This window comes from Petromyzon marinus, chromosome 22 (assembly GCF_048934315.1).
Source record: "Petromyzon marinus isolate PM22_M1 ecotype Great Lakes invasive population chromosome 22, UKy_Petmar_22M1.pri1.0, whole genome shotgun sequence".
NCBI lineage: Eukaryota > Metazoa > Chordata > Hyperoartia > Petromyzontiformes > Petromyzontidae > Petromyzon > Petromyzon marinus.
Window position 1 is genome coordinate 16,393,643 of NC_133688.1, and position 26,467 is coordinate 16,420,109.

General features: G+C 45.5%; 2 protein-coding genes across 8 annotated transcripts in view; one reads left to right on the forward strand and one right to left on the reverse strand.

Annotated features, from left to right (window-relative positions):
- The window catches only part of LOC116944917 (calmodulin-regulated spectrin-associated protein 2), a 39,819-nt gene extending 32,121 nt beyond the window's left edge, over positions 1–7,698 (reverse strand). For both annotated transcript variants that reach the window (XM_032958826.2, XM_032958825.2), the window contains exons 1-2: positions 7,509–7,698; positions 568–836 (exon numbers count right to left, since the gene is read on the reverse strand). In XM_032958826.2, coding sequence (XP_032814717.2) covers positions 568–836; positions 7,509–7,698 — 459 coding nt within the window. The remainder of the gene's footprint in view (positions 1–567; positions 837–7,508) is intronic.
- A 364-nt stretch (positions 7,699–8,062) lies between these two features.
- Positions 8,063–26,111, forward strand: DDX59 (DEAD-box helicase 59). 6 transcript variants are annotated; one of them, XM_076068774.1, is made up of 11 exons: positions 8,063–8,267; positions 9,701–9,897; positions 11,344–11,522; positions 11,933–12,157; positions 13,512–13,821; positions 15,404–15,583; positions 17,992–18,081; positions 19,209–19,481; positions 22,300–22,452; positions 23,235–23,363; positions 24,810–26,111. In XM_076068774.1, the coding sequence occupies exons 1-11, from the start codon at positions 8,063–8,065 to the stop codon at positions 25,089–25,091; spliced, it is 2,223 nt and encodes a 740-aa protein (XP_075924889.1). In that variant the 3' UTR covers positions 25,092–26,111. The 6 variants fall into 6 exon arrangements, with proteins under 6 accessions (XP_075924889.1, XP_075924890.1, XP_075924894.1 ...); XM_076068775.1 differs by having other exon boundaries at positions 9,701–9,888; XM_076068778.1 differs by lacking the exon at positions 8,063–8,267 and adding an exon at positions 8,449–8,523 and having other exon boundaries at positions 9,704–9,897.
- The last annotated feature ends 356 nt before the right edge of the window (positions 26,112–26,467 follow it).

Consider the following 26,467-nt stretch of genomic DNA (forward strand, 5'->3'; position numbering starts at 1 on the left):
CTCCCAAAGCCACTGGACTGCAAGGTGGCCAGGAGATGGCAGTACAGCATGTCTCTGTACTGAGCTTCGAGTCTTAATCCCTAGTAACCAGGGGTGTCTCTGTGGGCCTTTGAGTGTTACTTGCATGCGTGGGTTCTCTCGTAGACGCTAATATGCAATACATGACTTAAAAAGGAAAATGGTCAAACACGGCAACACATGAACCTCCTGAATTATTGTCTGAAGAGTGGGTAAATCTTTCATGGATAATTATTCTATAATCTTTTTTTCTTGGGTAAACAAGTGTAGGAATTTTTTCAGAGTATTGTGGTTATCTATTGCCCAGCTAATACACTTCCACAGCCATTAAACAGTTAGGCACTGAATCTCGTGCCAAAGCCAGGAATTATTTATATGCATCAACAACACTTTCGAAACAAATGGTTACATTCTTTGGAAATACCTACTATCACTGAGAAACCACCAACCGATTTACCAACGGATCCCTTTGGCATGAATGCTGAAAATGCCTGGCTTAACAAGTGGACGTCGTCGGAGACACGACTTAAAAAAAACACCAGGACTGACCATGCGGATGGGGATGTTCTGCAAGTCCGCCTCTGTCACGGGGCAGTCCTCCTCCTCCATGACGTAGAGGCCACGCCGCGCCAGGCCCTGGATCACGGCCCAGTGGCCCTGCCGCGGCACAGCAGGGGAGCAATTTCCGTGCAGCTGCTGCTGGAACACATGGCAGTAGAGCTCGCCGGAGGCGAGCAGCTCGCCCACGTTGCCCTTCAAGTGCTCCTGGTTGTACTCGTCCCTGTAGAACGGCGCCCGCAGGTCCTCGCAGGTGGACTCTGCGTGGCAGATGGAGTGGGTTAGGAATGACAACAGGCAGTGCATAATAAAATGATTTGGCCACAATTTGGACTCCTTTTGAGTTGGTGGACAAAAGACAACGCTATGTGGATTGTACATGCCCGTATAGTTGTCTATTACATCGTAGGATCATGAGATGGAGCAACTTGAGGCATGGAAGCCTTCATATCCAGCAGTGGAGTAACCATGGCTGATGATGGTGATGTTACATGATATGCGATGCATGATGGGAGGACCAACCCATGGTTGCAATTGCACCTTTTGCGGTCTATAAACCACACCTTTATGTGTGTTAATAATATTAATTCTAGCCTGCCCTCACTTTTCTATTTGATAGGTATCCTACGATTTATAAAATAAAATAAAAATTGAATTGGTTTAACAGTAGTATCAATTAACATCTGCGAATAAGCTAAGCACATGTGACAGATGACTTATTTTAATGCAAGCCCACTTAAGACCATTTTCATCAGTGATGAACTAGCTACTGCTATAGAAATACCTCCATAAGCCATCTCCATCTCTCACAGTCTGGCAAAAAAATATCTATCTCCTGCACAATAGCTGATGTCATTACTCCATCTCTGAGATTAACTTCTGGGGTGTGATCCCTCCTTTGGCTGCCACTCCATTGTTATTCTTGACCACCAGCCAATATCTCGAATCACTGATTGTCCTCTCCAAGCCTACTTTATGTTTGTTATGTGTCGAAATTATGTTTCTAACCTGCATACATTCTCTGATCCATGTGTTCCTCTTTCTGTCTGTCAACCGTAATTCAAAGTATGAACATCTATATGTTTTTTTGCTATTGTTAGCTCGGTCATCACCTTTGTCAAGGTCCATGGTTCGGATCCATATATTGTAGCAGGCAATATACTCTGGAGGAAATACTATATTTTACATGGGAAATCTGAGTTTAAGTTAGAACAGTAAAACAGTATTTTTATGCAAAGCTATGAAATAAAAAAAGTCTGAAGAAATTGGCGTTTAAACTGGTACCATTTCACAATTGCATGCTGCAAATGCAACCCGAGTTCAATTTATTCAAAATAGGGTGCATCAAGCAAAAGGAAATAGTGCAATTTAAGCCTGGCTTTTGTGATAATGCATTGGTATCCAACACTTCCGAAGCTATTCCCATGCAAAACACACACACGCAGCCGAACTCAAACAACCTCCAAGTGACAAGAATAAAGTGCATTTTAATTTGATCAAGACGCTAAGATGGTGGAAGGGGAGGTGAAAAGGGCGTGAAATATCGTGCTATAGATCGTGAGCTGTTTGCTTACTGAATAAACCAAATTCGGTTTAAGAAAATCCATTGTAAAGGGGTGCAGTGAAAAACATGTCTCTGTTGAAGCTATGCACAATGGCTGTTTTTCCCCTATAATGATCTACCCTCCCTTTTATCTGCTGAAATCAGCATTGAGTATATAGACCCTTGACCAAAAGTGACGTCTGCATGCCAATGAAAAGGTCAGAAAACTGAAAGGTTAATTGTACAGTACATTTTTTGTATATACCAGGGATGTATTTTTTGACCTGTAACTAAGCTTTAGGGCTATACTAACAGTACGTCAGGCAGCGTAACTAAGTGCATTTGACATCTTTGACTCTCACAATAAGCAAGTAAAAGCCAGCTGTTTTTATTTTGCCCATGCTCAACATATTTGCAATCAATTGCTTAAATATCACTTTTACTTAATCCCAGCCCGCTGGGGAGTCTTTAACAGGGAGCGAACAGCGACCAGCTGTCCAGCTCAGATATCAAAACAAACTTGCTGGGTCACAAAGGGCATGCCCAAATGTCTACACGTATTGGTGTCAGCAGCACTCCTAAATTCCCAACGATACTTTGGACTGCGACAGCTCAATCACCATCCCTTGGTGGGATTGGCTCTAAGCTGCCCGCAGCTTGTGATGGCATGGAGGGTAGATGAAAGCCGATGGTGATATTTTTTTTGTCTATTGAAATAAAGTGAATAAAAAGGAATATTTAATGAGCACGGTTTTACGGGCATATGAAATGTATTATTTTGTCACTGTTGAATTTACACCCATTTGTTTCCAGTATACCAGTCATATAAATTAATTTGGCATTTTGGAATGTATCAAAAGGTAGGCAACATTTTCAATAACTGTATATGAAACAGGAAGTTTCTAAAGTGTAAAAAAAAATAGGTACGTACCAAAGCATCGGCAATTATAAAACATACCATACAGTAGTATTTGTATTTTCTATGTCTGAATGTCTGGACCGGCAGGACACACACGGACACCCATTTCCTTTCACTGCAACGAGACTACGGCCCCAAGAGTATAGGCCATAAAGCATTCCATAATTCCTGCAGTAATTCATGTGCTAGCAAAATACTGGCCAGCCCAAGAGACATGGGTGCATGGAGAGAAGAGGTTGCGAAAATAAATCAATACTAGATTTGAAGCTTTCGTGACTGCAAGGATCCATACTCTTTGGTTCTATTCGGTAAAGTCACGTAAAAGTATAAAACAACTAAAATAAAAAATTCACGACGTTTCGGCCACAACACGAGGACAGTCTGGTCCCTTCACCTGATGAAGGCCACTTGTGTTGTGGCCGAAACGTCGTGAATTTTGTTTTATTTTTTACCTACGTGACTTTACCGAATAGAACCAAAGAGTAATAAATCAATAGGTGGCCAGCTTTCTTAATGCACAACCTACTCTTATCTCCCGTGGGTTCGATCCTGACCCTGACGCCTGTATATTTAGAGTTTACATGGTCCCCCATGGTTACGTAAAATTTTCTACAGGTCCTCCGATTTTCCCCTCAACATTTATAATCAAGCGTTTAGAGTATTTGGCTGCTATACATTTCCACATGATAAGCCACTTCGTTGAGCTATCATTTGTGGCCAGATCGCTTCTGTAAAAAAGAGCTGTATAGCTCAATGGGCCATACCTGGTAATATAAAAAGAATTAGAGACAAAAATGTTCATTATTGAAATAATTTACGTAAAACAAAAGAATACCGTACAGGAATATTTACATCATAATCAGTCGGCATCAAACAGCAACCATGACTGTCATGGCATGGGGGGGGCTTAATCAAGTAGTTGATTGACAAAGCCAACCTTCACTGAGCAGCATGGTAAAGTATAATCAAATAAATCACCGTGACCAACAAGGTGTGTAGAGGTCTTAATTTTGTGGATGAACAAAATACTGTAAAGTACTCATATTACTACGTGGTAATTTCATGCCACGTGAAGTAACATTTATTGACATATGGGAGGTTATGAAGTACAGTACAATCAAAGTTTTCAGAGGGCCAAATGCCCTGGAGAACAAAAATGTATTTGCAAACTTTAGTACGTACAGTGTGTCTTTAAGAACAAAACACATATGCCTTGAAGCTCTAATGTGTATACAGCAAAAATACTAAAGATGTAAACATGCTACCTAAGAACACCTATGTAAATAATGCTTTCAGTTGTCGGAGGATTACAGAGGTATTTGAGAAGCAGCAATAGCATTGGATCATCACCGATTGTACAACAATATGCCATTGTGAAATTGTCTGTCAAAGTTATACGAGGAGTCAGGGGCCCAACTTCAAAAAAAAAGTTTGAAAACAAACACAGTGCTGCAAGGCCACGCCTAATTCAAACGGCAGTGGCCCTTCTTCTGGTGATGTATAAAGCTCACAAACCTTTCTAGATCTAAAGCTTTCGTGACTGCAAGGATCCATACACAAACCTTCTCCGCGTTAACTACGCAACCTTGGCAGTCCCGTCTCGTGAATTAGCAAACAAATCTTAAGACGTTAAACTACGCCAGGTAACAAACAGTGCTATTCAAAGTCAACTTTATATACATTTGGGAGAATATTTTGGATTTGATCCAAGGGGTAAATGATAAACGCTGACGATTAACAGCAACGGTCAAATATTCAAGGACGGTAAATGTGTGCAAGTCAAGGCACAATGCCGACCATTGAGCACGTACGAGTGTTTATGCTTTTAATAAATGCTGCACCGTTGGGTCTTACCATATTTCAAAAGACATTTCTTACGACACGTGCATTTTTTTAATCTGACAAGTGCGTCGCGCATATTATTAGCAATTTACAATGAATACTCAAGCACGCTGCGATTTATTCATTTAGAATTGCTCGTAGGAGAGCAAGGCAGGGCTCAATTTACCACCCTATACCACGACAACAATGCCTCGAAAATCATGTGTCAATGCGTTTGTATTATAAGACAATCTGATTCAATGGCAGTGTTAACGCACATTACTCTCCTGGGCTTTCACACTTCAATATTGCAGTTTAAATGTACGTACACAACAGCATGTATGCATCGTATATTTTAATACTTCATATGCTTTGACATTAAAAAGGCACTCAATTTCTTACCCAGTAATAGCTTGTTCTACAAGACAAGACACGCATTACGCGCAGTACACCGCTTTAACAAGCAAGTTAACATCATTTAACATTGTCGCATGACCATCCACATCGTGATAAATTATTCATACGAAGAGGAACAATATAAGATTTCAGGTGGACACAATAGACATGGATTTGCACTTTGCACTGTGCCAACCCCTGCTTACAAATAAATATTCAAATACAAAGCAAACAGCGCTTGACCCTCGCAAATACAAATGTGGCACCAAAAAACGATGTTGGGACACTGAAGCATCAAAATCTCAGCAGAAGAGTACATGTACAATGGGATTGTCAACATGCATTGCTTGAGGCATTTTAAAAATTTTCAAACCAAAGCGGTGCCATTAAATGAACGTTAACAATTGTAAACTAAAAATGTTTCCATGAAACACCTTACAGGAACCAAATCCCATAAAATACACTGACAACCCTGCCAAGACTTGAATACTTTGACAATTAAATCATTTAACAACGCTACATTCAACATTACCGTTTTAGCATTGTGACCAAATCACCTGAAACGCAACCGATCTCGTCTGATCTTGGAAGCTAAATCAGAGTTCAGCCTAGAGTGTGCTAGGATGGGTAACCATCATGCATAACGGGTGTTGAGGCTACGTGTATTTGTACAGTACTTCTTTTTCCACATCTATGCTACCGGCCTTCACCAACCTGCAATGGGAACACACCGATCAGCGCGATAAAGCATGTTCAAATAACCCTCACGATCTATAAGGCGGAGTGAGCCCCTCTTCCATCAGTGAACTGATAAAGCACATACATTCATTATTATAATAATCTAACTAGCATGCCATCTCCTTTGTAAAACAGCTAGTAAGGGTGACATGGGAATACAGAGGCAAGGACATACCATCGCATCGACAGCAACATTACAATTACAGTCATGTTATTCAATTAAACACGAGACTTGCTCCTTTCATGAATACCAAAGATAAGAAGGCCTGAGTTAGTGAATATATTCCCTCTAGGTAGATAACAGCAATCGGATAACACGAGCAATGCGACATTTTTTCGATTAATGTACTGTACAATTATAGCGTAAGGGTGCCCGTTAATTAAATGCTTAACATCACCTAAAACGGTTATGAGGTATTCCTTGAGAAAATACGTTTACGATGGGCTCTCAACCAATGTAATACAAAAATACATTGGAATGTTTTAATGGTCAAGCAGTGGCACAGCTATCGAACGTGCAGGCTATGACATTGCACGTGGAACAACAACAGGCCAGAGGGTCCCAGGGCCCTGGGCTGCGAATAGGAGGGGGTATTGCACCAAGGGGCCCACGTTTAATTGCTTGCACGACTGTCCATTGTTAATCACACGACGCCACTGTGGACACACTTAATGCTGAACATTTTTCCTATTTCAGGAGTATGTCATTTGAAATTAGAGCTAAGACACCAGCATAGGATGATCTATCCTTGCTTAGGAGGTTTAAATTCTGGTTGGCATCTTTCTGTTGGGTCAGCAGATACACCTTACAATCCCACGCTGGGTCACATATCATCCATCAACACTACACTACTACCAACCCGTCACACTACCGCAGCTTTGCATGTAACCTGGGCCACTACATGCCACTTTGTATTTACTTTGAGCCATAATGCAGCTACCTTGACTCACCACACACATACACTAACATTGCACGTTATTACAATCACCTTGCTAATGCCATTACACACCTACACTGTAACCACACACCCAATCTGATCCACCAATAACCATCACCCATCATACACCCACCTGAACGCATCAAACCATCACAAATCGATTTTATCTAATTACATCATCTGCTATCACTCAGCTTAGAACATACATTCATCACACTCCTAGCCTTACCTATGACACACCATAACCCATCAGTATTATCAAACACCTACCCTCACTCATCACACACAATGCACCATCATCACAAATTTTAACCCATGACACATCACCTTTCATCACGGACCCTGATCCATCCCTCATCGCCAGTCATCACACATCCTAACCCCTCACACACCTCCCATCACACACCATGACCCATAAACCTCCCATCACACACCATGATCCATAAACCTTTAATCACACAGCGTGGCCCATCACACACCGTGGTCCTCAACCCTCCCATCACACACCGTGACCCATCACACACCGTGCGTGACCCATCACGCTTCACCGCGGCACCCGGCTCCACCTGTCACCCACCTGGACTCCGCGCCTTTGCCGCCAGCCACGCAAGCCCGGCGGCCACCTTAGCCCTCTCGGCCTCGTACTCCTCCTCCTCGTGCTCCTGCATCTCCTCGGCCACCACCATCATCTGCTTCATCATCGCCGCCTCCTCCTCCTGCTCCTCCTCCGTCCTCGCTTCTCCATTCTCCGCCCCACCGTCGGCCATTTCTTCTCGTTACGCCACCGCCGGCTCTCTGCCCCGATCGCTTGTCAGTACAGTGCAGCGCGCGGTTGCCTTTTGTTATGAGAATTGACTCAAATGTGCATAAAATTAGCAAAATAATGACCGCGGTGGGTATTAATTGATTGTAATGCGCGCGATTTTGAAATCGCTGACGCCGAAGGTGACCCGCGGTGGTTACTATTGTCAGGCGCTAGCTAACACCTATTTAATCACAACAAGCCGAGAACCTCATTGTAAATAGCCGCCTACGAAGACACGGTGCCGTCCCCGGCTCTGTGATGACTCGGGTAGTACCACGCGAATGATCAAACTCGCTATGTCGTTATCGTGGCTGTTATTAGTATGAATGATGCCGCTTGAGTGTCGATTGCGCGCCGCTGCATCGCTGCATCGCTGCCTCCTCAGTCCGCCCAACGCAGGGCAGCGCGGCGAGCCGCTTTACATTTCCCACAGCGCACGCGCAGACGCTCAACGCGCGAGTGCGGCGCGCCTCACCCAAGCGGACTACGAAATCTCAACAAGGGTCGCCCCCGCACCACGTGACGCGGGAGGTGAGGTGGGATGAGCCCCCGCCCCATCGCTCGCACCTCCCTGCCCTCCTCAGTCGTCTCCAACTCAACCCCGCCCCTCGTTCGCCCCGAGCCCCCAAGGTCCCCCTAAACCCCGCCCCTTTACCCCCTCCCTCGCCAGCTTAACCCCGCCCCTCGCTCGCCCCCCCCGCCCTCTCATCATCCTCCACCACCCCCTCCCCCCGGCTGCCGTCACGTGGTGAGCAGGGCGACGTCACTGCTGGCTCACTGTACCCGGGTAATGGTGGCTCGTGTTGATCATGTGTGTACAGTGCCTGTGTCCACGTTCGGTTGCAGATTTCAAACGCCTCTCGCTCTTCACACGTCCGTACGAAACACGGGAGATGTTCAACTGGTTTTGTAAATGCCCCCTGTGGTTAATATGAAGTGCATTAAAAGAGCCGTGTGCAGGTGATACATGCGTCGAAATGTTATGTTCACGAAGCGTACGTGGAAGACGTGCTTCTAGTCGATGGCTGGTTTAGTGGAACCCATTTAGGCTAATGGAACAAACGAGACAGTCCTCTCTACTCACGAGAGAACAGAGGAGACTTAGCAGAGGATGGGCGAGGCGTGGTACAGACGTAAACAACAAGACGTACTCCAAAAAAGTCGATTTCTCTTTGCTTCTAAATGCAACAAAATCTCAAGTACTGTCTGTATAGGCAACATGGACAATTCTAAATATAACAAGTGATCGTACAAACTGGACAAATTATCATGGCATTTCACCCTGCACGATTCATTTGCCACCTTTCATTCAAGACGCAATTCACGTTTTGCCGTTACTGCGCTGCAGAATAAATAGTGGCTGCAGAAATTTTATGAGAAAATCAATGCCTTGGGCCATCGATTCACATAACTCATTAGAAAATACTCGTACATTTGTTTGTCCCTTGAGATGCTGGGGTAACGACAAGTGATACAGTCCGAAAATAAAATCACGTGGAACGTTTATTAAAGGCGAATGATTGATTGAAATGGGCAACCCCATGAATGAACCAATGTGAGGCAAGGCCTTGCGTTGAGCAGTGGAAGTGACGGGAGGTTGACCCTTATACCCTCATGGAAATTTCACACGGTGAAACATCACCCACGTCTCAACAACAAGTGCTGCGTCCGCGCGCCAAGTGGTGCTCACTTAACCCACTCAGAGCTGCACAAGGTCACAACTACCATTGTGACCTTTGTGCAGCTCTGCTGAGAGATGCAGCACGTGCTAACCTGTCGCACGCATGCGAATTCGTGATTCGAACGTCTGCCTATTATTTCTGTCAAAGATCTAACAAACAACAACAAACAAACAACGCACGGGTGATAAAAACAATGGAAGTCAGACTAATATTGCCATGGTTCTATGTCTGCTTTTGCATGTGCCCCGATGGTTTGTAACCGACTTGGAACGTCCACGCCAGAAGGACCGATGTTCGTGCCGCGGGCCGTGAAGGTGAGGCGAGGGGGTCCCGGGGAGGCTGCTGCCGCCGGGAAGAGAGCGCGAGTCGCCGCGGAGGAGCCCAGCCGAGCCGGTGCAGCCTCCGCAGGCCCCCCAGGAGGAGCGGCCGGCGAGAAGCCACCGTGCGGGACAACCGAACTAATACCCCAGGTCCGATGGGTGAGTGGGGGGGGGTTCGTGCTGCGCTTCCAAAGCCATTGTAAAGGAGACGGAGAGAGGTCGCTCCGTGCCGTTCTTGGGACGGCCGGGCAGGGCTCGTTGCTTGTACCAGTTCCTGCAGCATGGGATGTGCTCATGCTTGACTCAAAAAAGGTGTTTGAGTGATGCAGGGCCACTGATGTTGAACATCCTGGTCTTGAACCAGCTCCACTTGAGATGTACATGTTCAGTCCTTTCTTTTGTCAAACTGTATGCTGGATGAAAGGCTCGCTCTGCTGTGGTTGGTTCATGGCCTTCACGTGCTGTGAGATACTAATCTGAACAGTTGAAGAGCACAGTGTATGCTTGTTGCTGTTAGTCGAGCACTTTTATAGGTTACTGTCAGACTGAAATAGGCACGCGACTAGCAGCCACACAGCCTGAGCGAGAGAGATACTCGATGTTTTGTGACAGATGTTGCAGTATTTTCTGGATGGCTGACCAAGACAGACCCGGCTGAAATTAATCCCTGGTAATATTCCCCTCCTGGAGTAATATCCCAGTGTGCAGTTATTATGTCTTGAGGTGCTGTTGTATAGCATGAACACCCTTTGAAACAGCTGACAGATGGACATGTGTAAACACAATATGGACAAAAGGTACTGCTCAAGCAAACAATTTAAGTTGCATTGACGTGCTATGGGTTTGGTATATTTAAAAGTTTTGTGTTTTTTTTTGTTGATTCGTCTGTCAGAAAAACTGCATTTTAAGCGACAACTTGGACATTTGTTTTACAAGTAGGAATACCTTGATGTGTGCTCAGTTTCGTACCCTGCTTCCAGTGTATACATTATTTAATTTGACGTGTCATAAACAGTGCTGTGTTACACCACATGTCACTCAGGAACACTTCTAATGTAAACCGAAAGCATATGGCCCAAGGTGGTGCTTCACAGCTGTGAACTCTCCCCAGACTTTTAAATATATCTAGGCTTTACCAATACCTTGTTAAGAAAGCAATTTGATTAGTGTAATATTTCTTCCATTATCATACGTGAACCCACTATCATCGGTGTGAAATCTACAACTGGCAATATAAATGTTCTAAACTACGAAGCTAACCAGTTTGGAGCCTGATGCTTGTGGTTACACCCCCCCCCGCCCCCATACGTGCCATAGGTAGCTTTGGGGCAGTGCTACGTGGTAGTCAGCAGAGGCAGTATGGTCCAATTAACCCCCACGACCTGCAATGCTCTCATCCGTCAGTGGTTTGACAAAGCTTTCTACCTGCACATATGTCTGTTTTACCAATGTCTTCTTAAGAGCACAAAGAAAGCAATTTTATTAAATTACACACTGCTTTTGTTCGCATCAATGTGTACATGCAGTAAATGTACAGTGGAAAATGGAAGCGTTCAAGAGCTCGTGCAATTCCATGCGAATTCCGCGGACTTTTTCACATGCCAGGGGAGTGCAGCAGATCGGCCGGAACATGAGGAGCAAGGAGTTGTTGGGGAAACTGTTTCCGGACGGGCCAAGATCCTACCACACACTACCGTTCCTACCCCAGAGACCAGCTCTTCCCAGGCAGAAGTCAAGCATGGGCAAAGTGACGACGAGGACGAGGCTCCAGTTGTTTCCTACAGGTATACTGACATGTAAAGTTATATTTCACAGTAGATTCGGGTTGGAGTGGCGACGTATTGGTTATTGCGCTGCGTTGTGAACTTGACTTCCTGAGTTCGATTACCGCCCACAGCGAACATGATTGACGATTCATATCTGACCATGTCCTGGGCACACAAACCTTCTTCACCATCCCGGAATGACTTGCATGGTGAAGCACGGTCATACAACCCCCATGACCTACGTCGCATAGAGAAGCCTTCATCCGGCAATGGATGGACAAAGGCCTGTAAATTAGTATTTGTATTGGAAAAATAAAATGTAAACATCAAACCGGGAAGGTAACTACTCCATGCAGTGACGTTAACACAGCCCTCGGCATGTGCGAGCGCACCGCCCAAAAGTTCACCGTGCTTCCTGTTTGTCGCAGCAAGAACCAGCGGTGGCCGGAGACCGGCGAGCCGGTGTGCGTGGTGTGCGGCCGCTACGGAGAGTACATCTGCAATGAGACGGAGAGCGACGTCTGCAGCCTTCAGTGCAAGGCGCACCACTTAGTGCTGACGCAGGCGCCCGGAGCGTCCGAGGAGACGCCCGTGCCCGATCTCGTGGAGCAGAGCGGCAGCCTCGACGCAGAGAGTGGCGCTGAGAGCCACGGGTGAGGACCCAGAACGAGTGCGTACGCCGGACATGTTCGCGCGATTCTGGGGAAAGTATATTTTCCCAGGGTTGTAAGTGTCATATTCCCGTACCTCCGATTAGCACCCTTGGCTACGTATGGTGCAAAATAAGTTCAGCATTTGTACATACATTGCGATTGTGCGGGGTCTGTCGAGAATACAGTCACTTGTGTTTCGCATTAGTTTATGGCATTTAGCAATCCTCATCTGTCACCTTTGACCTCATGAAAACGTTAATAGGAAAGGTGTCTGGGTATGGTTATGCATTCCCAACTTTTTTTTTAATCTGAAAACTCCAAAAATCAGCCTAGAGACAAAATGATGCTTTTTCCAGATGGTATCAGAACATGTGATGTAATTTCCGTCATTAAGTGGCCATTATACAACTCTCACAATCGGCTCCTGCTCTGAAGGAACATCTGCCTCCAGATGACCTTTTGACCGGTGAAGCCTTCATTATTATCCTGAGGAGAATTTGGCCACGTTAAAAAAGATTTAAAACTATTGTGATTTAAACAACAATTAAATCATTGCTCTGTGTGTTGTAACATTTTAATCTTTAGTTATTGACCAAACAACGAGGCTTGTAAAAGCAAGATACAATGAGCAATTCTAGAGAAAGTGCTGTTAAAGCAATTAGGTGATTGTGGACAGAAGTAGATTACTCTTTGTAGACGTCAGGTTCTCAAGTTTAGCGAGTCAATGGTCTCAGCCTAGTCACAAAAACCCCATAATATTAAAATGAGTACTTAATTTGGCTAAATTGAAGCTCATTCGGCAAGCTCTACTCTTATTTGGCTCAGCGGGTCGAGTAATGGCGCAGTGGCTATGAACTTGGCCACAGCTAAGATCAGTGGCGCGTGATATCTGAATCGGTCTTGGACCGCAATTTGATCATCCCACTCTGACCGGTGTGGTCAAGCAACAGCTATAACCAACACGACATGGGGAGATCATCATCATTCTCCTAATTTTCTTCAAGTTCGGTTAAAAACTTAAATATTTGAGAGCCACATTGCTTGTGAATACAAGACGCTACTTAATGAATAACGTAAAACCGATTTTTTTTTACCACTTTTAAGAACAGCACATGCACAATGATTTGTAATGCCGCATTACAAAGCATTGTAATCGAAACTAATTAGGATGAATTTTTTACTTTGCAATTATATTGTCCATGAGCCACGAAGCAGTTCATAAAGAGCTGCATGTGGCTTCGGAGCCGCAGATTGCCGACCCCTGTCCTAGGGGATTGACAAAAGGTCTGCAAAATAAAATAATTAAAACCATCGGCAACTGTGTTCACATCCCTCCCCCGCCACCGCTTTGCAGGTACAGGTACGAGGAGCACTCGTTCATCTCGTCGCTCACGGCGGAGCAAGTGCGCTCGCTGCGCCGCTCGCTGGGAATTTCGGTGGAGGGTCGCGATCCCCCGCGGCCCGTGCTCGAGTTCTCGCACTGCCCCATGCCAGAGGCGCTGGCACAGAACCTGGCGGCGTGCGGGTACCACGAGCCCACGCCCGTGCAGATGCAGATGCTGCCGCCGGCGTTGGGCGGCCGCGATGTGATCGTAAGAGCCGAGACCGGCTCCGGGAAAACCGCCGGTTTTTTGGTGCCCATCGTCGCTCTTCTTGCCGGCTGCGTGAGTCGTCGCGTTCAAACTGTGTGCTCTTCAACAGTGCCCGGTTTATCCTCCGTACTGTGGATTTTTGCCTACGACCCAAAGCACTGAATTTGCATCCGGTATTATAAGGTTTTGGAAAATAAGTAGGGTTAATCCTGAATAGCGCATGGATGGGCCACTAAGTTAAACGGATATTGGAGGCTGCTGCATGGCAATGTTGTAATTGGTGCAGTGCAGCAAAACTCTGTTGTTATATACTATGCCCCAAGGTCTATGCTCCCTACCTTCACCATCCACGCTGACCAGCCTGGTGGAGTACGGTCAAATAACCCCCAAGGAGAGCACGGTGTGTGGAGGCCTTTATCCAGCAGTGGATTGACAAAAGGGCTGAGCATATCAACGTGTACAATACAGACATGTCCACAACCAGTACAAATTACCGCCTGCAATAATTAGTTTTGTAAAGAAAGAATCTACACATGTATGTATGCATGTACCTTTGCACGCGTTTTAATTTGGATAACTGATCAAAAAAACTGTTTTGGTGTTGTGCAATGACCATTACGTGAACTCATTATGCGACTCCATAATCTGGAGCACAAGATGCTGCAGATTTGCCTTCAATCCAGACGGATTACCGCGTCTGGCTTTTAAACCAAATTCCTTCTGCCACGATGAACTCATTCCGAGAGATTTGCTGTGAATGCACTGAAAAAGCCGTGGCAATTCAACGCGGATTCCATTTATTCACCCTAAATTAAGCAACAAATTTGTCGCATTGTTTTTTGGCTTACAAAAGAAAAAAACTGGCCTAGGACCTACTGTACATTTTACAAGCCTGCATGCATGTACAGTTGCGAGTGTGTTCAATGAAAACGATGCACAGAATCATGCACATTGTCCCGAATACTGCACTGGCCAACTGTTTGCTGCTTCTAATACATTGACGCAACTGGAAAACACAGCAGAGCGTTGATACCTACGAGAGTTATTGAAGGTGGACTGGAAGGCAAGTGATGAAGCAAAATATGCAGGCGAGAGCAGGTTGGAGCGCTTTTGGAAAACGGAACTTGACACTGAATACAAAACACCATTGTGCTTACAGAATGGACGTTTTAATCAGTGTGTGCTACTTGCTGTAACATACGGATCAGAAAGATAAACATCAACGAACAATTGGAACAAAAACTGAAAAATGCGCAAAGATGTACGGAGAGATGCCCGCTTGGAATTATATTGTAAGACAGAAAGTGGAACAAGTTCATTACAGAACACATGCAGGTTAAAGACGTAATTTTAATTGGTGTAACCTATCTATATTGCACCACACTTCACATTGTCATTATTATTGCATCGGATAATTTGCATCAAATGCATTGTTTTTTGTGACTGCCTCTGGTCATCTCACTGTGGTGACATGCACATGTGTGTGTGTGTGGTGCAATGTGTAAACATGGCCACTAGGGATACAGGCGGCTGAGCGTGGTGCTGACCACCCACCCCCTCGTGTGCCGTACCGGCCTTCATAGGTGCTTGCTAACAGTACTTGCCCAAACAGTCTGTTAAGGCTACAAGGGGATCTTTGTCTTTGTGTGCGCAGGGGCCGAGCGAAGTGCGGGACCCGCTGGCCGTGGTCGTGACCCCGACGCGCGAGCTGGCCATGCAGATCGAGAGGCAGGCCAAGGAGCTGATGGCTGGGCTGCCCCACATGCGCACGGCGCTGCTCATAGGGGGGCTGCCCCTACCCCCACAGCTGCACCGCCTAAGGCAGCGTGTACAGGTGCCCCCACTGCCCACGCTGCTGCCCAGCCCCACCGTCAACCTTATTTTGATGTATTGATCCAGGAAGACTGGAGGAAACCCATGAGCTTTATAGCTCATTGAATTCCTCCAGTATAAATTAATATTCTAAATCAGATTTTTCGCAGCGTCCTGCTAAATTGAGTTTTAAGACGTTTTAAGACGTTCTGAGCCAATTAGTGTTTATTATACACATGCGAGGAAACCGGAGCACCCAGAGAAAAACCACACACGTGAGGGGGCAACACTCTATCCTCGTACAGATGGAAACAGATGGCGATTAGTCCACTTGCTGTACTGTTTTCTCCTGGCGAGCCAGGGTATTGCCCCTCCTCGATGCTCACGGGAAGAAGTTTCACAACATTTGCGCGATACACCAACCCTCGGTCCCTCCACAGTGCTGCGTTACAGGCCACGTGCATAGCCACCACAGACTACTCACAGAAGCCATTTTCTCTTTTTCCAAAACGATTTTTTTTATGAAACATTCAGATGCACAGCACACTCCAAGACCATAACCAGAGAAAGACACATTTTCATTTAATGCTTTCTAGCTGAGGTTGAAAGCGTATGTGCATTATCTCCATCTATCTGTCCATCTTATAATGGGGGGCGGCACGATAACTCCAGCTAAGATAACCCAATATGAATTAAACTTAAGTATACCGTTTTGTTTCTGTGAGGGACTAGGCATGTTGATCAAAGGTTTTCCAAAAGTTTGGAGATTAGGACTAGACTGCATATCTGGAAAATCATTTTGCCCTCTCAGAGCTACCCTTCAGCTTTCGTATTGCAATTTTTTTAGGATAAACGTTTGCTCGAAATTATCCCATAATTCATGCATGTTTTTTTTTCCTTTCCCTGTATTTATTGCAAACGTTTGCCATCGGGGTCATGTCATGAGAGGGACGTGCCCATTCCGAACACTCACGCAGTTGTGCGTTGACCCCGCCGTCTCGAGCAGATTCTGCAATCCCTTCGAGTGACCGTTCGCCATCCACACACGAGGGGAGCACTTTCCCATCACGTGCCCTCGCTGCAGAAAGAAATGTTCAGCTCAAGATGGCAAAAAACTATATTTTATAATTTTATTAACCGGAATTTTTCTCAAATTAACTACATTCAATGCGATGGGGTTTTTTTTTCGTGCAGTACTCTGTGATTGGGCTGAGTGCGTTAACCGTGCACTACTAAAACCAGAATTCGAACCTAGGCCTAGAGCATTGCCAGCTCATTGCTCTGACCTTTTAAGTGATTTACCCACCTCCAGATACCAGTTTGTTAACTTGAGGCGAAGTTAGCCTATTTACAGCTTTCCATGTTATTTTTGTACTTTCTACGCTATAAAAAAATCTAAAGTAATATATGTCAGAAATGTAACAAAAAAATACCAACTGAAAGGCACAAGTCAATTCTGGAACGCACAATCCAATGCTACTACGATAATGACTCCAGTGCAGTAGAAAGCTAGGACTGCCTGATGCGTGACGTTTCTGCGCAGCGAGCTGAGGCAGCTACATACCCGTCAACCCTTTGTCAGTGCCCTACCTTATTACAGACCAATTCAGACCGTATTGGTCACCCCGTGCCCCTTATAAATCTCAACGTTCATCCTACAAAGTCCCATCACAAGGGAGAAACACAAACAAATAGACCAAAAAAATTGTTCGTATTGAAACAGCTGTAGGCCGCATGGACCTAAAAACTCAATTTCTCTGTACAAGAATACGGGTAAACCGTATGGGTTGACACGTATGCAGCTAGCAACATTTCGGCGTTGCTTATCACACATTTGAATGTGGGTGATTGGGCAAAAGGGATATCTGCTGCGAGGTTCGCGTGAAGAACCCATCTTGCAAATTGTCAACTTGCCGCGTAATTTTTTTACCGATTGTCCTTGACTGGTACTGCCCTGTTGACGTATTAAATATTAAAATGTACATTAAACAAGAGGATGTGATAGCCTTACCAAAAAAAGGACCAAGACCGTCATTGTCAGGCATTGTTTCTCCTTGGCACGCACCACCGTCTGGAAAGTAGCCGTTCGAGAGCCTCGCCGCTATCTGCTGATTTTTACTGACACTGACCACGGCTCCGCACCTCAGTCACGTTCAATCATGTCCGCGAAATAACTCCATAATTTACTACTAATAATCAGTATAACAGTTAAAGGCAAATTGGCAATTAAAATTTCGTATGTACATTACTTAGTTTAATCACAGGTTAGTCTCGGCCCTGATATGAATTTGTGGGTGCATTTTGGAGCGCGCCGTCGAAATGTGAAATGACTGCTTGAACGATACGAGTCGGTGCACGATTGTCCTACGGTCTCTTGCTGCGGTTTTGCGGGAACCGTTTTCTTCGCCTGATTTGTTCTTCTCCCGACAGTTGGTGATCGGGACTCCTGGGAGAGTCCTGGAGGTACTCAGAAGAGATGCGCTACGCCTGAATTCCGTCAGGATCTTCGTCATAGATGAGGTGAGACCTTTGCAGCGAAGAGGTGAGGGCACATTCACATTCGGCTTTGCCTCCAGGTCAAAAATTGGAATGTAGAGTTATAGCTGTGCGCGTCTGCTGATTGACGGTAACCACCACGCCTTGTTTCAGACTGCTAATTGGAATGCCTTTACTGTACCTTTCACGAGGGCAACGATGTATCAAGCAACACCAAGGCCCATTTCACGTTTGTTCAGACTGTACACCCTTATCCTAGTCTCAGATCTCATTTATACACTTACACTTACTCGACTTTTAGTTCGGCAAATGGCTTTTAGCGTTTATTTTATTATATTCCCGCTTTTGCATTCGCGAGTTATTGTCGCGCTGAGTGTCCGCTGCTGTGACTTGTGCAGCGCCTTGAGATCCTTGATGAAAGGCGCTGTAGGAATATAATTATTATCCTTGACATTGCCACAGCTTTGCTGAAGTGATTTGACGGGCATTGCTGGAGTACTGTAAGGACAATTTAATAGCGTCTGACACTGAACAAGAAAAATCACCGGGTAGATATAAATGATTAAACAGACTCCCGTCCCTCTCCACGTAAAGAGAAACCATGTTTAGTCGGTCAGCCTATTTATTTTCCTGACCAATGTTATCCAGCAGTATTTGTCCGAGCAAGCGAACCGTATTGTTTTTTTATGGCCTCGAGATGTCTCTCTGTTACACATTTTACAGTGCTCCACCATAGTACACAATGAATTGTATGCGTTTTGGATATATTCAGATTACAATAACCATAATGTACATTGCTTAGTTGCAATCCACCTTCTGTTCTAGGCACGTAACTTGGCATCGATTAATCTATTAATTAAAATAGTTCTTTACGGCCATGATGCAAATATTGTAGAACGCGTGACATTAATTTATTTTACGTATAATCATATTGTATTAAAATGATACATTATATGATACAAATGATACATTCGAGTTACACTTCGTCTTAATCGAATGAGGAAAAACAGACGAAACGAAACATGGTCGCGAGCAAGCCGGAAAAAAACGCAAGCCGCAAAATGTATCGACTCTCGGACCAAATCGCGAACGGCCTTTGGGCCGTGCCGTTATCCCCGTCGTCGCTGCTGCTTCTGCTGCGGCACCCATAGGTCGACACGATGCTGAAGCTGGGCTTCAGGGAGCAGGTGCTGGCGGTGCGGGAAGAGACGCCCGAGGAGCGGCAGAGCCTGCTGGTGTCGGCCACGCTTCCAACGGCCACCGTGGAGCTCGCCGAGCGGCTGACCCGCGACCCCGTGCGCATCGCCGTGGCCGGGGAAGGGTCGGAGGTCGGGGGTCAGGCCGCGCCTGCCTCCAATGTGCGGCAGATTGTGTTGTGGGTTGAGGAGCCGTCCAAGAAGAAAAAGCTCTTTGAGATTCTCAAGGTGCGAGGGGTCGAGAGGGAAGTTGGTGATCGACTGCCGGGTGTGTGTCAACAATACGTGGTCGGTTTGTAAGACTATATCGCAAGGAAGTTGGTGAGCGAGCCAGTGGGCAGGCAGCTTCAAGAGTAGCCACATGGTGAATATCTTAAATGCTTACCGGCGAATGCTCGCAGAGGATGGTGGCATTACTATGTGGTCCCTGGTTTGGGATTGGTGACCGCAGCCTGTCGGTGCATAAGAAAGCTGCATCTGCACATCAGCGCACCAGTTAGTCGCCTGCGCACACCCTAAATAACACCAGTTAAATGTTTGACGTTGCACAACACTGCACAAGCAGCATGTTACAAAGTAAACAAGAACAGGTTTTCTGTTTCACAGAATGTACGGATACATAGGCTTGAAATGGCGGTGCAGTGGCAAATGCACTATACAAACCTTGGTACCTGAATTCAATCCCTAGCGACGACTAACAACAGTCGCTAGTGATATCATAAACTCGTGCTGACCAGCACGGTGAAGTATGGCTTAAACAACCCACACGACCGACAATCCAGCAGTGGATTGACAAAAGGTGGTAAATTATGTATAGGACTGAAATGGCTGCCATGTCAGATTGAGGTTTCTGGACCTCGTTTGACTCCGTGATTGCATTGAAGCGAAGAACCTCTCGTATTTGACCCCCCCCCGTGACCTCTGGAGGCACTTTGGTGATGGGTAGAAGCAATGCTGCTGCTAGGGACTGAGCGGATGATGTCACGGCCACGGGGATGCCACACAGCACTGCCGTGGGCCGCTTGCCCTTCCCCGTCGAACGTTAATAAAAACGACCGTAAATAATTACTAAATTTTGATTTAAAGCTTTCGTGACTGCAGGGATTCATATTCTTGGTTCTTTCGGTAAAGTCGCGTAGAAGGGAAACAATAAAATAATAAAAATATAAAACAATAAAATTCTCACAACGTTTCGACTGCAACACAAGCAATCATCATCAGGTGTGAAAACCACAGCAAGAAAATTTGAAAAAAGTTGCGGTTATATTTAACGTTAGCACCACGGAGAGCGATTTGACAGTTTGTTCAGATGGACGAGTCCATCTATGTTCGGAAAAGAGGAAGGGGGAGACGAAAATAATGGATGCGGTCTGAAAGCCACCTTAAGCGTGATCAATCAATTAAGACCCGACATGGTTTATCAAAACACAAGATCCAGGTCCGATTCAACACATTACATAAAATCCGTGATCTGGTTCCGTCTGTAAAAGATGTGATTCCGGACATACAGTACCCTGGCGTCTACAAACTAAGTTGCCTCTGTGGTAATAGTTACATTGGAGAAACCAAACGACATGTCTCGGACCGCATTCGTGAACACAAAGCAGACCTAAAACACGGTAGGACCAATACCTCAGCCGTGGCAGATCACTGTTATAATTCAGTAGCCTCACATGACATTGACTTCTCTAAGACAGAGGTTCTTTGCAAGCCATCTGGCTACCATGAGAGTTTCGTTCATGAGGCTATCCACATATACAAACACAGACAATTTCAACCGAGAAGATGGATTCTGGCTTAGCAATCATTGGAAGGATTTGATAAACCATTTCGGGTCTTAATTGATTGTTCACGCTTACGGTGGCTTTCAGGCCGCATCCATTATTTTCGTCTCCCCCCTCCTCTTTTCCGAACATAGATGGACTCGTGCATCTGAACAAACTGTCAAATCGCCCTCCGTGGTGCTAACGTTAAAATAACCGCCACTTTTTTCAAATTTTCTTGCTGTGGTTTTCACACCTGATGATGATTGCTTGTGTTGCAGTCGAAACGTCGTGAGAATTTTATTGTTTTATATTTTTATTATTTTATTGTTTCCCTTCTACGTGGTGACTTTACCGAAAGAACCAAGAATAAGAAACAATTGCTGAAGTGGGCAAAATGCCTTGTCTTTGAAAGTGATTGGCCAAGTCTCACCAGTGTCAATGCATATACTGTCAGAGCATGTTTGTTTGCATGCTCACCACAAGTACTGTGTGTGGTTAATATGAACTTGATTCCTTGCAAAAGGTTTCCATTTGGTGGTTAAAAATCTTAACACCTGTTTATTGTCAGAAATGGTAATACATTGATACTGGCCCTTATACGTGACTTTACCGAAAGAACCAAGAATAATAATTATTAAATTCGGAAAAGCAGTTTGTTTTGACGAAAGTGTTGTTTGCGTGACTTAATATTTAATCATTAAAATTTCCTTCTCCGCAAATTTGCCGTGACAAGGTATAATTCTAGCTGGATTTGTTATGCGTATTGTACCCTAATTGTACGGTGTGAATGTCTCATGCAGCGGCGCCCTCTATCGACATTGCTGACACAAAAGAACCCAGACAATGTTTCCGTGTTTAAACATGGATATTATCGGCATTCCCTTGTGCATTTCTTTTTGCACAAGCACATTTAATCCACCACCTGGGTATTCTGTGCATGCATAATCGATAGTTTATTGTACGTCCGTGATTCATGATCTGTTATGAGTTTAATTGCATGTGGAAATTATCCTTTGTATAATTTGTAATTATTGCTGTTATTTTTTTTGTTTATATTCTGTTGTCTTGTTCGAAATTAACGTCACGAACGTTTCATTTATATACCTATGGAACTTCCTCTGTCATTTTCCACCATTGCCAACCCCAGCTTGCAATGGGCGCCCGTCAAAAAGATCTCCGTGACTCATCGGGTTCATCCAGCTTCAATCAATATGTCCCCGCGTTAACACCCAAAATTTAGTGTATGTAAACTGCCCTTGCTGCGTTTTGTTCACGTTCAGGACGAGAAGTTGTACCATCCGCCCGTGGTGGTGTTTGTCGACAGCAAGATGGGCGCGGACCTCCTGGCAGATGCCGTGGAGACGGTGATGGGGCTCAAAGCCGCGGCCATGCATGCCGATAAGCCTCAGACGGAGCGCACGAGCGTCCTGCAGGTTCCGACCCCACGCACGCTCAGGTCACCACAGCAATTTGGGAAGTGATAGGTGCAATGGTTAGAGCTTTGGGGTATTTATACTGACAGGGAAGGGGGTTTATGCGTTTTATTTCCAACAACAACCTACCCATCAACCAAGACCTGAACAAGATACCTTGCCGCCAACTCAAGTCACGATCCCCCTTCTGGGAACGCGCTGTTACCGTCCTAGAATCTCACCCAGATCTGGCAGAACGCTGGCGATCAGAGTGAAACTAAACTAAACTTTTTTTATTTTACCAGGTACGGCCCACTGAGCTGTGTATAGATTTTTTTTTTCAGAAGCGACCTGAATGTCACAAATTATAGCTCAACGAAGTGATTTATCATCATGTGAAAATTTATCGCAGCCAAATACTCTTAAATGCACGTTGATTCTAAATGTGGAGGGAAAAACTGGAGGACCCGGAGAAAAATCCACGCAACCATGGGGAGATCTAACCTATGCCCTCCTGCATATCAGGCGAAGTCGTTATCATCTCGCCACCGTGGTGCCCCTTTACACTCCTCCCGTTCTCCTGAGTTCTCAGCTGGTTAAACAAAATCAAATTTGACTCGACATTCGTCGGGAGTGCCTAGGTGGATTGTTACATCACAGAATCATGAGTGGCAGCGGCAGCTTGGGGTGGCCTCCATCCAGCAACGGACTGACCATGGCTCATGATATGTGGAGACACGGATCGGAGTTCTGTGCTTGTATATGTTCTCTGGCTGGCAATCGATTGGTCGAGTGTGCTGCAGGGTTTGCTGGCCGGAGAGTACGAGGTGGTTGTGAGCACGGGGGTGCTCGGACGCGGACTCGACCTCGTCAACGTCCGCCTGGTGGTGAACTTTGACCTGCCGTCCACCATGGACGAGTATGTGCATCAGGTGCGGTGATCTCTCGCTTCTGCCCGGTCATCCCAACGCAGGTGTTTTGTGTCGGTGTAAAGTCCAAAAGTCGGTTTAAGTGCCGTGGTACCATCTGTCCGATACAATAAAAGTGGCAGGGTGGCTCAGAGGTTGCAGAGCGCTGAGCCACCGCAGCTGAGGCCCTGGGATCGAATCTAGCTTTCAGCCGCCTCTGATTATACCGGCTTCTCAAGTCTAGCGAGTTGATGGTTTCAGCCCGGTCACCAATGACTGCACACAACAAATCGTCACGTTAAATTTTCTTCTTTGCTTTATTTGGCTAAATTCCACCTCTGAAATTAAAAGTATCCATTTGACTGCTGTGCTACCCCCCCCTACTCTCTGGAGTAGATGTCACTGGAAGGGACCCCGGTAATAGCTCTGTGATATCTGCTTCCATGGGCCATTCTGTAACAAGAAGGGTTGCACAGCAGTGCGAGAGATCTATATAGATTTCTTTATCTCCTGATGGCACCGATAGCACGATTGGGATAACATTGGGGAAGGAAAAAAAAACACCTCAAACACCAAGTTCAATATATTGGCTCGCTTGCGTTCCAAACAGAGTTTTGTTTTTAGCACCATATAAATCGTTCATTCATTGAACAGTCAGCGCATTCACTATTTTGTATAACCTTTGCAGAACCAATTTACGATGAATACAGGCAATTGTATTTCACTAAAACCGTGTCTTCAAGAAAATGAAAAGAATGTGGTTACAACCATGTTTTTTTAAAGCTGTATGTTTACAAAAAGCAATGTAGCAATATACCTAAAGAAATATGTTTTGATCAATTTTTATTACCTCATTTATGGATCAAAAACATTGACATTTGCAAAGATAATGGAACAAAAGCAGAACATTGCAGAAAGAAGCATGCTTGTGTTTACATTGAGAGACTGAAATGGGAAGCACATGGTTCGAGACATAATATTGACTGCTAAGAAAAGTGAGTGTTCATGGATAGGAGACACTGCTAGAGAGATGGCAAACAGTGGTCTATACGAACGACAGAGTGGAAGCAAAAGGAGGGATCTTTCTCGATAGGATTTGCACCATGGAGATGCAGTAACGAATTTGGCTCATGTGCACGTGCTAGATCAATGGTGGCGTCATGGGACCGTGAGAGATGCCCACAGCTTGCGGAGGCCTTCATTAAGCAATGGATTGATCTTGAGTGATGATAAGGCTCTCATTGAGCTTGCTAAGAAATAAAAAATCACCTGCATTTCCATTTTACCACCATTGTTCAGCTTCACAGCTGTGCAGGTGCTTTGTGGATGTTTGAGGAAGCGGCTTGGTAATGCCTTCATCCAGCTAGTGGATTGATCATGACTGGCTGATGACGACGACGACGACGACACGCGACCGCGCGTTAGTTCTGAGTTGTGGCCCATTTATCGCCGTATTCCGCCCGTGCCCAGGTTGGGCGCAGCGGGCGCCTGGGCCGCCGCGGCACGGCGATCTCCCTGCTGAACAACCGCGACCGGCGTCTCTTCCTGGACCTAGCGTCACGCGTCGAGGCCACGGGGACTCAGCTGCCCGCGCAGCTGCTCCATTCCCCGCACCTGCACGAGCAGCGGCAGCGGCGGCGCCAGCAGCAGCAGAAGCAGGAGCAGCAGCAGCAGGTCACCGCCGACAACCTCATGGACGTCATCCGCGCTCACCAGCAGGCGTCCCGCGGCAAGAAGAAGAAGAAGCGATGATTTAACTGAAGTGCAACAGTGTGACAATGGGCATCACCAGCCATGATGGCCAAAATTTACGATGGGAGGCCGATGGAGGGATGCAGAAAGAGAGGCAGAAAATGAGATGGCGGAACAAGATTATAAGTTGGAGGTGGCAAGAGATTGTATCTTCATTGAAGCGTGGAAGACATTGGGATGTGCATGGGTGGGGGCTGTCTGGACTTCGGCATTTTGAGTTGTCGTGTTCTCTGGATTTGCTCGTTCGAACCCAGACAATGTTACCGCAGGAATTACTTAACAAGCACTCCATATACAATTTGAATGCATACCAACCATCCCTTTAGGTTATTCAGTAGGCCATTGTGTACCAATTATTATGCGTGTTACCTAGGAAAGCTTCACAGAGTCTCAATACTTTTTCAGGGGGGTCCTGCCTAATATTCGCGGTAGGGGTTGACATTGGCTGCGATTTTCCAAATTTAGTCATTTGTGAGTAATCTCCACATATATAAAAGGCAAAGTTGTGAATATGTATGTCTGTTCAAAATGTTTAGCGTACTTCCCGACATGCAAAAAACTTGAAATTTGCCATGTGGGTACTTTCCAGACTGTACACCATGCAAAAATTATAAAAATACACTTTTTTGGGGGGGCATAAATTTTTGCACGGCAAGTGAGCTGTGACGTCAAATCTGTCACGTGACCCGCGCATGTGGAAGGGTAACGCGTTGTAGTGTAGCGGTTAGCGCGCTGCGCTACGAACCCGGCAACCCGAGTTCGATTCCCGCTCACGGCCACCACCGGTGACGATTATTTCAACCGGTCCTGGGCCTCCCCTAGGTCGACTCAGCCTCAAACGAGTAACTGGTGTGGTGTGTGAACATCGCCACTGGGGAGACAAAGGTGGCCGGGCGTGGTGGATTCCTGTCCCGGGCGAAGCCGGGTAGTACAGCTAATTTTATCATATGACGCTGACATAAAATGGCCTACTGTTCTTCGAATGATGTCTCGGGATATTAAACGTCCACTGTGACTTCACCTTTTTGTTTGAGAAAGTCTAATTTATTCAATACAAAAGATGCTAAGATGAATGAATCTGTCCACTTCCAAAACACTTATCCTATTAACAAGCAAGATTAAAAAAATGGTCCTGTATATTTTGTCAGATACATGCATATGTAATGCGCTCCGTACGTTTTAGCCCAGCATAACCTATACGTGATGGATTCTATTCACGTGTATGTGTTTGGTTTCCGTGTTATTTTCCCATGTTCGACTCGCACAAATTGTGATTCGAATAAACCAAGTTAATTGTCATTGTTGTTCTTTGAAACCCAGTTTCATATGCTACGGAAAAATGTGATTATCTGATACCCACAAAAAAATGTTATCGT